The sequence below is a fragment of the Phocoena sinus genome, chromosome 1 (genome assembly GCF_008692025.1).
Source record: "Phocoena sinus isolate mPhoSin1 chromosome 1, mPhoSin1.pri, whole genome shotgun sequence".
NCBI lineage: Eukaryota > Metazoa > Chordata > Mammalia > Artiodactyla > Phocoenidae > Phocoena > Phocoena sinus.
This window is the reverse complement of record NC_045763.1, coordinates 28,219,887-28,235,538: the sequence shown is the minus strand read 5'-3', so window position 1 is coordinate 28,235,538 and position 15,652 is coordinate 28,219,887. Positions and strand designations below refer to the sequence as shown.

Here is a 15,652-nt window from a genome sequence, read left to right as displayed (position 1 = left end):
ACCAAAATCAAACACACCAAGGAATCAATAAACATATAAGCACTGATTTTGTAGGAAAATTAGATTTGATTGCTTTTGATTGACTTATCTGTACGTAAATAACTTACACTAAGGGATATATGCTATTCAGCTAATAAACCAGAAATAAAAACAGAACATCAGGGCAAACAAAGGAAGAGGATATAAGTATGTTAATATGGTTGCTGTGACTGGTGTCAGATTTGATCCAGAGCTTGCATGTAGCCAAGGAAAAAAGAACAACACATTAATTATATCAGAAAAAATAAAGTAGACCAGTTCTTCACAGGTAGCGAAGTTTTTCCTGGCTAAGAATAAAATAATTTTGCAAGTAGGACAGCTAATGTGGCCAGGATATCCAGATGAATAGATATGTGGCATGTTCTGAAAGTAGCTCTCTGAAGTAGCACTTCTCTGAGTTAGACTAAAAACATCTGATGTTATGTTCTCTCCTCAAAGCCTGGAGTGCTGCTGAATTGACAGAATTCCTGTGCTTTGACGTTAAAGTCTGGCCTTTGTCTGCCTTTGCAATCTTATTAATCATCACCTTAATCACATATGCCTTGCACTAGTCTTTTGTGTTATCATTCATTCCGTAAGACCAGTCAGGGTGGTGGTAGAATTTTCATTGTATAATGTGGGTTAACAAAGTCACTGTTTTTATGTGGATGGACAGCTACATCACCAACTTACTTGTAAAAATTAGCATGTTAAATTTTTATTTGAATCAAGCTTAGGTGTAGGAATTTTAGTATTCACTAATGGAAAAGTCTGGTTAATCCTGAAGCTGATACCTGTATTTTCACCTATTAAGTATCAGTTGAAGTTTATAATTTTAGAGAATCAGGAACCCTTTAAGTCCTAATGAACACTAATCTGAACAGAATCACCCAACCCAACATTATACAGAGTTAGATATTTGCATTGTACCTTGAAACTTAGCTGTTAAACAGGGTTTCTTTAATGTGTGTGTGTGATCCTTTTGTTTATACTAGGTCTTACCTTTTTGTCTATTTTAATCAGTAAATATTTCTAAGGCACAAACTGCTTCAGTGGAGCTCCCTTCTGCAAGGACAAATACAATACCAGTTATAACCAATGTGGTGTCATTGGCAAAAATATCTCCTGCCCAGCTCACAGAGAATGTTGTTTTAAAAGGTATGACTTGATGTAAAGGCATTTGGGTAGACTGTAGAGGTGAGTGTTGTCTAGGGTAAATAGTTCTTATTGGTAATGTTTACATATATGTTTATATGAGGAAACATGCCCCTCTGTCTCTGAGGGAAGTGGGTAGCAAGCAGGGTGGCATGTATAGGGAAGGAAGTGACATGTATAGTTTATTTTTTTAAGAACCCAGTTGATTTTATTTATTTATTTTTCTCTTTTTTTTGATTTTTTTTTTTTTTTTTTTGGTGCAGTACGCGGGCCTCTCACTGTTGTGGCCTCTCCCGTTGTGGAGCACAGGCTCCGGACGCGCAGGCTCAGCGGCCATGGCTCACGGGCTCAGCCGCTCCGCGGCATGTGGGATCTTCCTGGACCGGGGCACGAACCCACGTCCCCTGCATCGACAGGCGGACTCTCAACCACTGTGCCACCAGGGAAGCCTTTTTTTGAATTTTATTTTATTTTTTTATACAGCAGGTTATTAGTTATCCATTTTATACATATTAGTGTATATATGTCAGTCCCAATCTCCCAATTGATTTTAATATCGCTGCCTTTACCTTCGGAGATTCTAATACAGTAGGATGGGATTAGGCCCAGGAATCTCTGCCTTTACCAAGCACCCCAGGTAGTATTGATGCCAAGTTTCCTTGTACCATTTTTTTGAGAAATTTTGGACTAGGCTGTAGACCATCTTAGCAAGAGGAAAGTAACTTCTTGGTTTCAGTGTTTACTTCTGTATATTCTGGGGATAATGTTATTCTAGGGATAATGTATGTTTTAATTTACAACAGGTGCAGTTAATACTAAAGAGGCAGCAAAGATCATTGAAGATGTAAGTTTTATTAAATATTTTCCTGATTAATGCCCCTTGGGTTTAGTTTCATTTTGGATATAGCCTTCTAATGTATGTCTGAGTTCATGTCTATTTGCTGCTTAGTCTTTCTAAAAAGTAGAGTAATATATTATACACTGATTTTTGTTTTTGAATCTTAAAGTTAGATCATTAATAAGAATGCATTCCTGATTTTATTGTTTGTGTTCTGGTTCCTTAGTTTCTTTAAATACTTGTTAATTCCGTCTGGTTGCTTATTTTTCTCCTTTACTACATTCAAGTATTTTTCTTTTAGACTAGAAGGTCTCTTGAAAAAGTTCAGTATATTGTTGTTTTATGCATCTTTGAATTATGTGAGGCTGAAAATAGTGCAAAATAAAAATATATTTAAATTCCCACTTCATTGTGAAATTTCCCAAGATTAAAAAAAAAATTTAAAGAAATATATAATTTCAAATCTGGCAGGCTGAAAGAATTGCAGACTATCTCATTGTTGTCCTATGTCAGCATCACTTTAGCAGGAAAACAAAATTCCTATCATCCTTTATCAATATCACAGGAGCCTAATGTGTCAGATCTTGAGTTAATGTTTTCAGTGACTGTTGTGTTGCTCTCTTAACATTTGCTTTTGATACAATTCAAATCTTTTTTTAAATATTGATATAACAGTGTCATTCAGGTTCATTAAGTGGTGTTGCTATACCAAAAAGTGTGCCCCAAATTCTAAATTTGGAGCAGAAGTTAGATGTGATAAAACTTTGTGAAGAAGGCCAGACCATTGCTATGATATCTCATGCTGTTAATTTAGGAGAGTGCACCCTGCAGAGTAGTAGAGATAATGCTCAAAAAACCCCAAAGTAGTATTAAAGCAGGTACATTCTTTAGTTCACAAAGTTATCTTGTAACCAGGCAAGGATAATGGAATAAATGGAAGAAATCCTGGCAACACAGCTGCAAAATCAGTGCTGCCATAATGCGTCCCTAAGGCCAAGCTATCATCTGTGCTATGGCATGAAGTATTTTTGATGATTTGAAAGGAGGCAACACTGAGACAAAAAGGTTTACTGCAAGTCATGGCTGGCTTTCCAATTTTAAAGCCCACCAAGGTTTTAAGAATATAAAAATGAGCAGGCCAGCTATATCTGCTAACACTGAAGCTATCAAAACATTTCAGCTTTACCAGAATTTAAAGAGGCTTTAACTTGGAAGACACCATAACATCTGCTAATAAAGAAGCTATAAGGGACTTCCCTGGTGGTGCAGTGGTTAAGAATCCGCCTGCCAGTGCAGGGGACATTTGTTCAATCCCTGGTCTGGGAAGATCCCACATGCCGTGGAGCAGCTAAGCCCGTGAGCCACAACTGCTGAGCCTGCACTCTAGAGCCCATGAGCCACAACTGCTGAAGCCCTCTCACCTGTAGCTGGTGTTCTGCAACAAGAGTAGCCACTGCAATGAGAAGCCTGCGCACCGCAACAAAGTAGCCCCTGCTCGCCACAACTAGAGAAAGCCCGCGTGCAGCAACGAGGACCCAACACGGCCAAAACTAAATGAATTAATTAAAAAAAAAAGCTATGAAAATGGTAAAGAAGGTAAATTTGTGCAAGGTTGTTGAAAGGAATGTTGAAATTTTGCTTGGGTTGTTGCCCAGGGATTAATAAAGGAAGACTTGCTAGAATTAGAAAAACAAAGGTAGCAGGAAGAGGGCCCCAGCAATTAGCCTGGGCCTTTAACACATCAACTAGCAGTGAAGTGACTGGCATAGACTTTTGACCATATTTCAGCAACCAGTTGCTATATTTGAAGATGATCCAAATGTGGATTGCGGTTCCATAGTGGCAAGGCGAAAGACGGACAGTGTGTCTGCATATCAAGAAATCCTCAGTGAAAAAAGAAAATATGAGAAAAAAAACCAAACCACGTTAGATTCATTAGATTCATTCTTTAGCAAAAGTCTTCCAGGGAATCAGACCAGCTTTCACCATAATGTGGAGAGATAGTTTATCCTACTTAGTTCGATATCTCTTAACTCTCCCATTATTAGTGTTGTTGGAAGATGGTGATAACTCTACTTAATTATTTTCAGGCAGTATACTACATTAGTTAATGAACTATCATTAAGTTAATTTTGTGTCTATATGTATGCTATGTATTGTACATTAAGTTATATCTTAAAATTACATTATTAATAGATCACCATGTTGTAGAATTAATAATTTTGTTATTAACTGCCTAACTGTATAATGAATCATTGTTAATGTACTTTATATTAATAAGTATTATTAATATGTATTATAAAAATATTCTATATTGGTTATAGGCTTATGACTCTGATAATGCATCCCTCCTTTACTTTATATGTATGGGACAATTAGTCTTGAATTATGTTGGTTTTGAATTATTCAGGATTTTCAGGAACATATCCCTTATATTAAATGTGACTGCCCTATATATGTTTTCCCTATATGGAGTATTTCTGTAATTCACCAATCATTTAAACTATGTTACAGAATAGTTCTGATTAATATTTTCAGTTTAGTCTATAAAAAGTATAATAATAAATAATGTAGTATTTTTATGATTAAAAAAAACCTGACAGTTTTAGAATTTTTTCTTTGTTTCTCTGGGACTTTGGTCTGAATCTCTTCAGGTTATTTAAGTGGTCTTAAATTTGGGGGAAAGGTGAGATACAGGGAAGTGCAAAGAAGAGAATATACTGCAAATGTCAGCAAACTTTTTCCATAAAGGTCTAGAGAGTAAATATTTAGACTTTGCAGGGCATACAGTCTCTGTTACAACTCCTCACCTCTGCCATTGTAGTGCAGAAGTAGCCATAGACAATACATGAGTGAGTAAAACACTGGAACAGTAAAACTTTATTTACAAACACAGGTGGTGGGCCCATGAACCATATTTTGCCAACTCCCTGTTCTACTGTATTCCCTTCATCCAGAATTAACCATTGATAGATTTGGCTTATTAGCTCACAGTTTTTTTGTTTTTTCTTCTACCCTCCCTTTTTTCTCCTTTTTAAAAAATGAATCACTACCTTCAGTCCTTTTTCACAACCCTAGATGCAACTACTATTCTGAGTTTGGTGTGTGTCCTTTCAGACCATTTTTAATCTTTCACATTCATATATACACATCCATGGAAAATAATTAATGTTATTTTTTAAAATATCCATGTGATATTTAATAGATTTGGTACATTCCTATTGCTGCTGTATAATATTGTATATAGGTACCATATTTTATTTATCTATTGCCTATTGATAAACATTAGGTTGCTTCACTATCAAAAATATCTGCTACAGTGGACATTCTGTGTCTCCTTGTGCACGTGTGCAGGTGTTTGTCTAGTGTAGACATGGAATTATGGAATTTTGGTGACAAAGTGCATTTGCATTTTTAGTTTTCAAATTGCCCTATAGAGTGGCTGTCCAGTTTTCATTCCCACGAGCAGTTTATTTTTGTACTCATTTCCCACAGCCTTATTGTTATTTTATGTTGTTAGATTTAAACTTTTTTTTTGCCAGTCTGTTTAGTAATATCTTGTTTTATTTTACATGTCACTGATTACTAGTGTGTTTGCTTATATTTCTGTTTTTGAACGTTTGAATTTTCTTTGAATTTCCTGTTTTTAATTTTTCCCCATATTTATGTTTGTCTTTTTCTTATGGATTTCTTTTTTTTAATATAAATTTATTTTTATTTATTTAGTTTTTTCTGCATTGGGTTTTCATTGCTGCACGCAGGGCTCAGTAGTTCTGGCTTGTGGGCTTAGTAGTTGTGGTGCATGGGCTTAGTTGCTCTGCGGCATGTGGGATCTTCCTGGACCAGGGCTTGAACCCGTGTCCCGTGCATTGGCAGGCAGATTCTTAACCACTGCACCAGGGAAGTCCTGGGTTTCTTTATATATTCTGGATTTGCCTTCCTTTCTACTTATAATTTTTACCAACACAAAAACCTGCAGTAATCTTTCCTACCTGAAAAAAATCCTCCTTTAACACCATGACCTTTCAGCTACTGTCCCATTTCTCTGCTCTCCATTTTGGAAAAACTCCTCTAAGTGTGGCCTCTACTTGCTGCCACCATTTCCTTATCTGTTATCTTCCCTTAGCTCACTCTAGTCAGGCTTTTGTCTGCACCACTCCACTGAAACTATTCTTGTCAAGATCTCCATCAGTGTTTATTTTGCCAAATCCAGTGGTCAATTTTCAGTTCTTATTCTACTCATCCTTTCAGTAACATTTGATACAGTTGATCTCTCCTTCATTCCTTGAAATACCTTCTTCAACTTCTAGGTCAATCATTTGTTCCTTTTGTCAATCTACATTTCTTTGTAGGGGACTCATTATAGTCCTATGGTTTTAAACCACCTAGATGGTGGCTGATTACCAGATTTATTTCTCTTGCCTTGACCTCTGAGCTCTAGATTCACGTATCCATCCAACTGCTTGCTTGACATTTACTCTTAGATTGTGAATAGCCATCTCAAATAAAGCAGAGCTGTTTTATTTCCCCCACACTTCCTCTCCAGTGTTCCTTCTTATCACTCCTGTTGCTGTCGTCTTAGTCTGAGCCACCCATCACCTTTCTTCTGCATTGCAGTGACCTCCTACTTGTCTTCCTCCTTCCATTTTTGCCCTTTGCAGTTTTTTTCTCCACACTATTGCCAGAATGATCATCTTAAAATGCAAATCAGATTGTCACTCCAGTGCTTTAAAAACCTTCAGTGAAATTCTGAAAAAAGAAGAATAGAGAAGGGGAAGAGCTAGTTCCCAAAACTATAGGATAACTACAAATTTAAAAAAATGTTTTAAAAAATTTTTATTGGCATATAGTTGATTTATAAGGTTGTGTTAGTTTCAGGTGTACAGCAAAGTGAATCAGTTATACAACAAATTTTATAAGGCTACATAGTTGAAACAACAAGAAGCCATGGATAGACAGCTCAATAGAAAAGAAGTCTGGAAATCGACCTAAATATATATATATATATATATATATATATATATATATATATATACACACACATACGAATTTAGAAACAATCTAGGTGGCAGTTCAGATCAGTAGGAGAGATCTAGATTATTCAGTAAATAGTGTTGTGACAACTAAGTAGACATATGGAAGAAAATACAGTTAGATTTCTACCTCTTAAACCAAAATGATGTCTAGATGGAGAAAAGTTTTAAGTTTTAAAAAATAATGAAAGTACTAGGAAAAAGTATAGGAAAGAATTTTAGTGCGGAAGTGGGGAAAGTCTTTCTAGATATGTCACAGAACCCAAAAGCCATAAAAGATTTGTAAGGAAAATTCAACTACACATGAAAGACACATGAAAAAAACAAGGTTGCAATTTATGCCATAAAAGGCTATTTTTTTCCATATGTAGAGAGTTTCTGTGAGTCAGTAAGAAGACCCAACACCCATTAGGAACATGGGCAAAAGTATGATCCATCAGTTTACAGACCAGGAAATAATAGTTCTTAAACACATGCAAACATAATTCAACTTCAAGATTAGAGAAATGCCATTTAGAACTACAGTTTTATCAGATGGCAAAGATAAAAATGATGAATTACACTGTTAAGGCATTTTTACATATTGCCAATGGCAGTTGGTAAAACTGCTACAGAGGGCAATTTAGTAAAACCTATTAAAATTTAAAACGTAAATACCGTTTTACCCAGGAACTCCACAATTTTAAGAATTTATCCTTCAGGTATATTTTGCACATTCATTGTCCTTACTGCCAGTCAACCAAGAACTCCCAGACTGGTCAGAATTATTCCACCAAGGTGGAGGCCTCCGTCAATCTCTTGGTCAGCCTGCCTCTGCTGGCCTCCTACACGTACCACTCTCTGAGCGTCCATTTCCGCCATGGTCATGTGGCTCTGGAGAGTGTGGGCCACTTCTTCCGAGTCTCCTGAAGATGCAAAACCAGCGCAGTGGCTGTATCCTCTTCCAGGGTGTGCAGAAACTGTCCCAAGATGAGTGGGGTAAAACCCTGGATGCCATGGAAGCCACCATGGTTGTGGAGAAGAGCCTGAACCAGGCCCTTTTGGATCTTCATACCCTGGTTCTGCCTGTGCAGACCCCCATCTCTGTGACGTCCTGGAGAATCACTTCATAGATGAGGAGATGAAACTCATAAAGAAGATGGGCCACCACCTGACACACTGGCTGGTGTTAGGCTGGGCTGGGCAAGTATATCTTTGAGGGGGCCACCCTCAACTCAAGAAGGGCTAGGAGCCTCCAGCCCAGCTGCCTTTGAGGGGCCCCTCTGTTATCCCCTGGCGTCAGGGCTTCTGTCTGAGCCTCTTCCTGCAGCCACTAGGCAGCTTTTTAACCACGCTGGAGCCCTCTCCCAAGCCATGGACCCAATGGAAACAAGAAAGCTTTTGCAGGAAAAGAGAAAGACCTTGGTCTATGGATATACTAGCACATGAAGAATCAATTTGTATGTAAGGATATTTATTGTAGCCTTGTGTATAATAGCAAAAGATTTGTAACATTTAAATGTTTAGCAGCAGGGACTCTTCAAATTACATATAGTACATTCAGTGTATAAAGCTGTTACTAGGCAGCTTTGTATAAAGTTTTATGAAAATACCTCCAAGATAGTTCGCTAAGTGGCAAAGCAAGGTGCTGAGCCTTGCTAATAATATGCTACCATGTGTAGTCAGAAGCAACTTATTTAATTACATAGCCCATCTCTAGAAGGATGTATATGAAACTGGGAACACTGTGTTCAAGACTGAGTCTGGATAGATGGCAGACAGGTGTGGAAAACTTAACTTTTCATGTATACACTTTTATACCTTTTGAATTGTTACATCATTCAAAATTACTGCCTCTATCACCTATTTAAAAAGTAAATTTAAATAACAGTAGTACTCCCTTATCCGTGGGGGATACGTTCCAAGACCCCCAGTGGATGCCTGAAACCATGGGCAGTACCGAACCCTATATATACACTATGTTTTTCCTATACATACGTATCTATGATAAAGTTTAATTTATAAATTAGGCACAGTAAGAGATTAACAACAATAACAAAATAGAACAATTATAACAGTATACTATAATAAAAGTTATATGAATGTGATCTCTGTCTCAAAATACCTTATTGTACTGTATTCACCTTTGTGGTGGTGGTATGAGGTGATGAAGTGAGGTGAAAAACGTAGGCGTTGTGATGAAGTGTTAAGCTTTTCCCTTTGCACTTGAAGGACACACTTTAGGGCTTTTCTTCGGCAATCTGAATTGCCAGCATCACTGCTCTTGCAGTTTGGGGCCACTATGAAATAAAATAAGGGTTACTTGACTAGAAGCACTGTGATACCACGGCAATCAAGCTGACAACCAAGATGGCTACTAAATGACTAATGGGCAGGATACGCTGGACAAAGGGATGGTTAACTTCCTGGGCAGGACAGAATGGGACAGCAAGAGATTCCATAGTGCTACTCAGAATGGTGTACAATTTAAAACTTATGAATTGTTTATTTCTGGAGTTTTCCATTTAATATTTTCAGACTGCAGTTGACCATGGGTAACTGAAACGAAGGAAAGCAAAACTGCAGATGAGGGAGGCTACTGTGTACCGTTCGGTGGTTTCCCATCATGCTTAAAGTACAATCCTAATTTTCTGTTGTTTTTTTTACTAAGACCTTCCAGGTCCTATACAAGTTGGCTTCTGCCGACCTTTCCAAATGTATCATTTTAGCCCTGGCTTAACTTTATTTCAGCCTTGTTCTTGTTGATGTTCCTTAAGCATGTCAAGCTCTTTCCCACTTCAGGTCTTTTGCATCTCATTCCCTCTGCCTGGAATCCTCTGACCTCAGGCATTGCATGGCATACTCTTTTGAATATTCATAAGGTCTTTGCTCAAATGTTTACTCCAGAATTACCTCTGCTCCACGCTGTCACTCTCCATTCCCTTATCCTGCTTTATTTCTTTCATAGCAGTTATAACTACCTGGAATTATACATTATGTATTTGTTTTACTTGCTTATATTCTGTGTCTCCCTCTAGAAGGTAAGGCCCATAAGAGCAGGACTTTGTCTTGTTTTCTGCTGTATGCCCAGGTCTAAGGACAGTGCCTGGCTTGTCGTAAACGTTCAGTAAATGTTTACTGAATGAAAGAACATGTTTTAAATACATTCTCCCACTCTGTTGTTTATCCTTCACCCTTTAAGACCTTTGTTTGCAAAAGTTTAAAACTTCAAGGTAAAACAAAACAAAACAAAACAAAACAACAAAACAAACTTCAAGGTGGTCAGTTGTATCAACCTTTTCTACTTTATTTTTAACTCTTTTGTGTTTTATTTAAGAATACTTCCTCTGAGTTCTGGTTATTTGAAAATTCTCCATTGATTTTAAAGTTTTATTTTTTTCACGTTGAGGTCTTTAATTGATGTGGAATATATTTTTGCATATGGTCTGAAGTTGGATCTAAGTTTTCTGAATAGCCAATTGTCCTAATCAGATTGTTTTCTTTGTTTTGATTGTACTTATTATTGGCAGAGTATTTTTCTTAAATCAATAAATGGTACTGATACTGATTGAAGAATTAGGAATTAGTATATATTTTCCAAAGCAACTTTCTTGTACCACTCTTTTAGAGAATTATATTTCTCTTGATATATGTCACCTTTCAACTGATAGCAATATTAGTCAGTGAGAAGGTTCTAAAAAAAAATCTCTCTGGTTTCTGGATTTTTTTTAACTAGGGAAGTACACAGACAGATGCCATGAAACTTCTGTCTTCCCAGTCTTTGAAGCTTTTAAAGAACAAAGCATTATTGTGCAAACCCGTCACACAGACCAAGGCCACCTCTTGCAAACCACATACACAACACAAGGAATGTCAGACAGGTATGTGTTGTTGTGCTTTCCACATGTAGTAAGTTTGTTTTCTGTTTTGTGTGCTTGTTTTTGATTTTTTAAGAAAGGAAAAGAAAGTCATTGACAATTTCTTAAATGTGAAAACAATTCTTGGATCACATACTTTGAACATCTAATTGATTCCTTTTGTATTTATTGTCATTAACACTAATAACTACTGAATTGAATCCATATGCACGCAAAGCATTATGTGTAGATTGGACAAGCATCTTCTCTACGTGTGCACTGCTTTTCAAATGTATAGACAGGCTATTATAATTACTAAGATACGAATTTAGTTTAAAGTATTAGTGATTTAACCTTGGTTCTTTTTTTAAACACTGAATTGACTTACTAAGAGTATAACTATATGTCTGAGGTATTGGTGATTAGGAAAATTATTTGAATTCATACTTGAAAATATTGTATACTCTTGCCCCAATCCATGTTAACTGCTTTTAATCCCACTACCCTTGTGTTTTCAGTTACTTTTATAGGCTGCTCCGCCCAAAACATTTTTTGATTTTTGTTTTCAATGCTACTTTTACTTCATAGAATATATTTAAAAGCTTAGTCTGGGGGCTTCCCTGGTGGTCCAGTGGTTAAGACTCTGCGCTTCTAGTGCGGGGGGTGTGGGTTCGTTCCCTGGTTGGGGAACTGAGATCCCACATGTGCTGTGCGGCGCAGCCAAAAGATGAAAGTAAAAGCTTAGTCTGTCAACAGCTAACCATGAGTTTTTATGTAGGATGCCTTTCTTTTGGTAGGAGTCAAGAAGAATTCTGTTTTCCTTCCTCAGTAAATTTGATTGTTTTATATTCCTGTAAAAATGATACACTCTTTGTTTACATGAATTTATATTAAATACACGTTCACATGTGGAAGGTAGTAAGGGATCTGTGGACAGCTATATATGTGGGTATGTGTCTGCTTATACATTTTTGAATTTCTAGATTAAGTATTAGGATGTTTTCTGTATACTGTTGTAAACTACTTTTTCACTTGACATTGCACGAAAACATCATTCCACATCAACGTAAATTTAAATATACGTTGAGATTCTTAATGGATGCATAGATTCCAATGTATATAATGTATGGATATATATAATGTATATCCATCCTCCTAAGGTTGACATTAGATTGCTTCTAGTTTTTTAATATTATAAATAGTATTGAGTTAAGCTGTATAAATGGATCTTTCTCCACTTGTCTAATTATGTCCTTAGGATAAATCCTAAGTAGTGGAATTACTGATTCAAAAGCTCTCATAGAATTTTAAGGCTTAGATTTTGATATGTATTGCAAAATTGCCCTCCTGAAAAGTTATATGAATTTATGCTCCAATCAGTAATGTTTGAGAGCATCCATTTCTCTACACCTTCACTGACACTGGGTATTAAAATTAATAATTAACCCCCTTCCCCTCAACTTTAATTTTGAAAAATTCAAAATTCAGAAAGATTGAAAATACAGCACAATGTACACCCTTAGATGAATATACATAATGAATATACCCTTCATCTAGATTCATGAAATGTTAACTTTTTGCCAAATTTTTTTCTCCTCTCAGTTTTTTTCCCCATCTTTTAAAAAGTAAAATAGTATATTCTTTTTTTTGGTGTTAATTAATTTTTGGCTGCGTTGGGTCTTTGTTGCTGCACACAGGCTTTCTCTAGTTGCGGTGAGTGTGGGCTACTCTTTATTGTGGTGCGTGGGCTTCTCATTGCGGTGGCTTCTCTTGTTGTGGAGCACGGGCTCTAGGTGCGCGGGCTTAAGTAGTTGTGGCACGCAGGCTTAGTAGTTGTGGCTTGGGGGCTCTAGAGCGCAGGCTCAGTAGTTGTGGCGCATGGGCTTAGTTGCTCCGCAGCATGTGGGGTCCTCCCGAACCAGGGCTTAAACCCATGTCCCCTGCATTGGCAGGCGGATTCTTAACCACTGAGCCACCAGGGAAGTCCCTAAAATAGTTTACTCTTAACTTGGTGTATTCTATGGACATCAGCCCTAATTCCACTAATCTACTGAATACATGGCACTGCTAGGACACATACCACTGCCTACAGTTTTACTACAGTCAGTGACCAAGCTTTGGGCAAAGAGAAATTCAGTTTTTTGTTTTTTAAAAATATTTATTTATTTATTTAGGCTGCACCGGGTCTTAGTCTTCGTTGCAGTATGCGGGATCTTTTAGTTGCGGCATGCGGACTTATAGTTGTGGCATGCGGGCTTCTTAGTTGCGGCATGTGGACTTTTAGTTGTTGCCTGCAGCCTTCTTAGTTGTCTCATGTGGACTCTTAGTTGCGGCATGCATGCGGGATCTAGTTCCCTGACCAGGGATCGAACTCTGGCCCCCTGCATTGGGAGTGTGGAGTCTTACCCACTGGAGCACTAGGGAAGTCCCCAGAAATTCAGTTTTTAATGGCATCATGGAAGTATTATGGTTTGTGTTTAAACCTTAATTACTGTATGCTTTTGACAAATATAAATAGTAACAAAATGTAAATTTTAAACGTGGGGGAAAATCATAAAGAACATTGCTTATTTGTTCTTGAAAATAACAGTGATTCAAATATTTCATTCAGATTTATCTATGCCTAACGAGAAAAATGATGTGGAACTTGATTCTCCACCTGCAAAGAAAAAAAGAATAGGTTTTTTCCAGACTTACGATGTGGAATATTTAAAAGTTGGTTTTATTATCTGTCCGGGATCAAAAGAAAGCTCACCAAGGCCACAGTGTGTCATCTGTGGAGAAATTTTATCCAGTGAAAACATGAAGCCAGCAAATCTTTCTCATCATTTGAAGACAAAGCATTCAGAATTAGAAAACAAACCAGTAGATTTTTTTGAACAAAAATCTCTTGAAATGGAATGTCAAAACAGTGCTTTAAAAAAGTGTTTACTAGTTGAAAAGTCACTTGTGAAAGCTTCTTATTTAATTGCTTTCCAAATTGCTGCCAGCAAAAAGCCATTTTCCATTGCTGAAGAAGTAGTTAAACCATATTTAGTAGAAATGTGTTCAGAAGTTTTGGGTTCCAGTGCTGGAGACAAAATGAAAACCATTCCTCTTTCTAATAGTACAATTGGACACAGGATTGATGAACTATCTGCAGACATTGAAGATCAGCTGATTCAGAAAGTCAGAGAGTCAAAGTGGTTTGCCCTTCAGATAGATGAGTCATTAGAAATCTCAAATACCACCCTTCTTTTGTGCTATATTCGTTTCATTGATTATGGTTGTAGTGATATAAAAGAAGAATTATTATGTTGCATTGAAATGCCTTCTCAGATGACTGGTTTTGAAATATTTGAACTAATAAATAAATATATTGATAGTAAATCTCTGAACTGGAAGCATTGTGTTGGTCTCTGTACAGATGGGGCTGCAAGCATGACTGGTAGGTGTTCTGGTTTAAGGGCAAAAATTCAAGAAGTTGCCATGAATACAGTGGCATTTACACATTGTTTTATTCACCGTGAACATTTAGCAGCAGAAAAGTTGTCTCCGTGCTTACATGAAATTCTTATGCAGTCAGCACAAATTTTAAGTTTTATAAAGAGCAATGCGTTGAATTCACGAATGTTAACAATTTTGTGTGAAGAGATGAGGTCTGAGCACGTGAATTTACCACTTCATGCTGAAGTACGTTGGATATCAAGAGGGAGAATTTTAACAAGATTATTTGAATTACGACATGAAATTGAAATATTTTTAAATCAAAACCATTCAGATTTGGCCAAGTATTTTTTTGATGAGGAATGGGTTGCAAAGCTGGCCTACTTATCAGATATTTTTTCACTTATAAATGAACTAAATTTAAGTCTCCAAGGATCTATGACTACTCTCTTCAATTTGTATAATAAAATCGATATACTTAAGAAAAAGTTAAAAATGTGGTTGAAGCGCATGCAAGAGAATGATTATGACATGTTCCCTTCATTTTCTGAATTCTCAAACTCATCAGGCTTAAATATGAGCAGTATTGCAAGCATTATTTTTGAGCACCTGGAAGGACTTTCTCAAATGCTCAATGACTGTTACCCACCAGAAGAAGACTTGTGTTCAGGAAATTTGTGGATAATTAATCCTTTTATGAATCACCAAAATAGTAATCTCACGGACTTCGAAGAGGAAAAACTAGCACGGTTATCGTCAGATTTAGGATTACAATCAGTATTTAAATCAATGTCTGTAACTCAGTTTTGGATAAATGCAAAGGCAAGTTACCCAGAACTCCATGAAAAGGCACTGAAATTTTTATTGCCTTTTTCAACTATTTATTTATGTGATGCTACATTTTCAGCTTTGACTGAGTCAAAACAAAGAAATCTGTTGGTTTCTGGCCCTGCCCTACGACTTGCAGTCACATCTTTCATTCCGAGGATAGAAAAATTAGTAAAGGAGAAAGAATAGTAATGTGCATATTGCTTATTATCAAAGTCTATACTTTTGTGTTAAATTTTGTATGAGATAAGTATCCTAAAATATAAATTCCTAATGTGGATGTGTGTTCTCGGTGATTAAATAAGTGTTTTAATAATTTTTCTCTTTTCATTGAGGAATTTAATAATTATGCATTTATACATAATTATATATAATAGTCCAAGGTAGAGAACTTAGCTATTTTATTGACTGATCAGATAATTTGGATTAGTGACAAAGATGTAGGTAATGAAAGGCCCAGTTTATAATGTAATAGCTAGCACACCTGGATGTTGAAACTGCTTGGTCTTTAGAAGCAC

General features: G+C 36.6%; 1 protein-coding gene across 11 annotated transcripts in view; it reads left to right on the top strand.

The window, feature by feature from the left end:
* Nucleotides 1-15,431, top strand: part of ZMYM6 (zinc finger MYM-type containing 6) — a 47,027-nt gene extending 31,596 nt beyond the window's left edge. For all 11 annotated transcript variants that reach the window (XM_032645743.1, XM_032645735.1, XM_032645761.1 and 8 more), the window contains 4 exons: nucleotides 1,042-1,176; nucleotides 1,977-2,017; nucleotides 10,760-10,904; nucleotides 13,492-15,431. In XM_032645743.1, coding sequence (XP_032501634.1) covers nucleotides 1,042-1,176; nucleotides 1,977-2,017; nucleotides 10,760-10,904; nucleotides 13,492-15,323 — 2,153 coding nt within the window. In that variant the 3' untranslated portion in view covers nucleotides 15,324-15,431. The remainder of the gene's footprint in view (nucleotides 1-1,041; nucleotides 1,177-1,976; nucleotides 2,018-10,759; nucleotides 10,905-13,491) is intronic.
* Nucleotides 15,432-15,652: the final 221 nt, after the last annotated feature.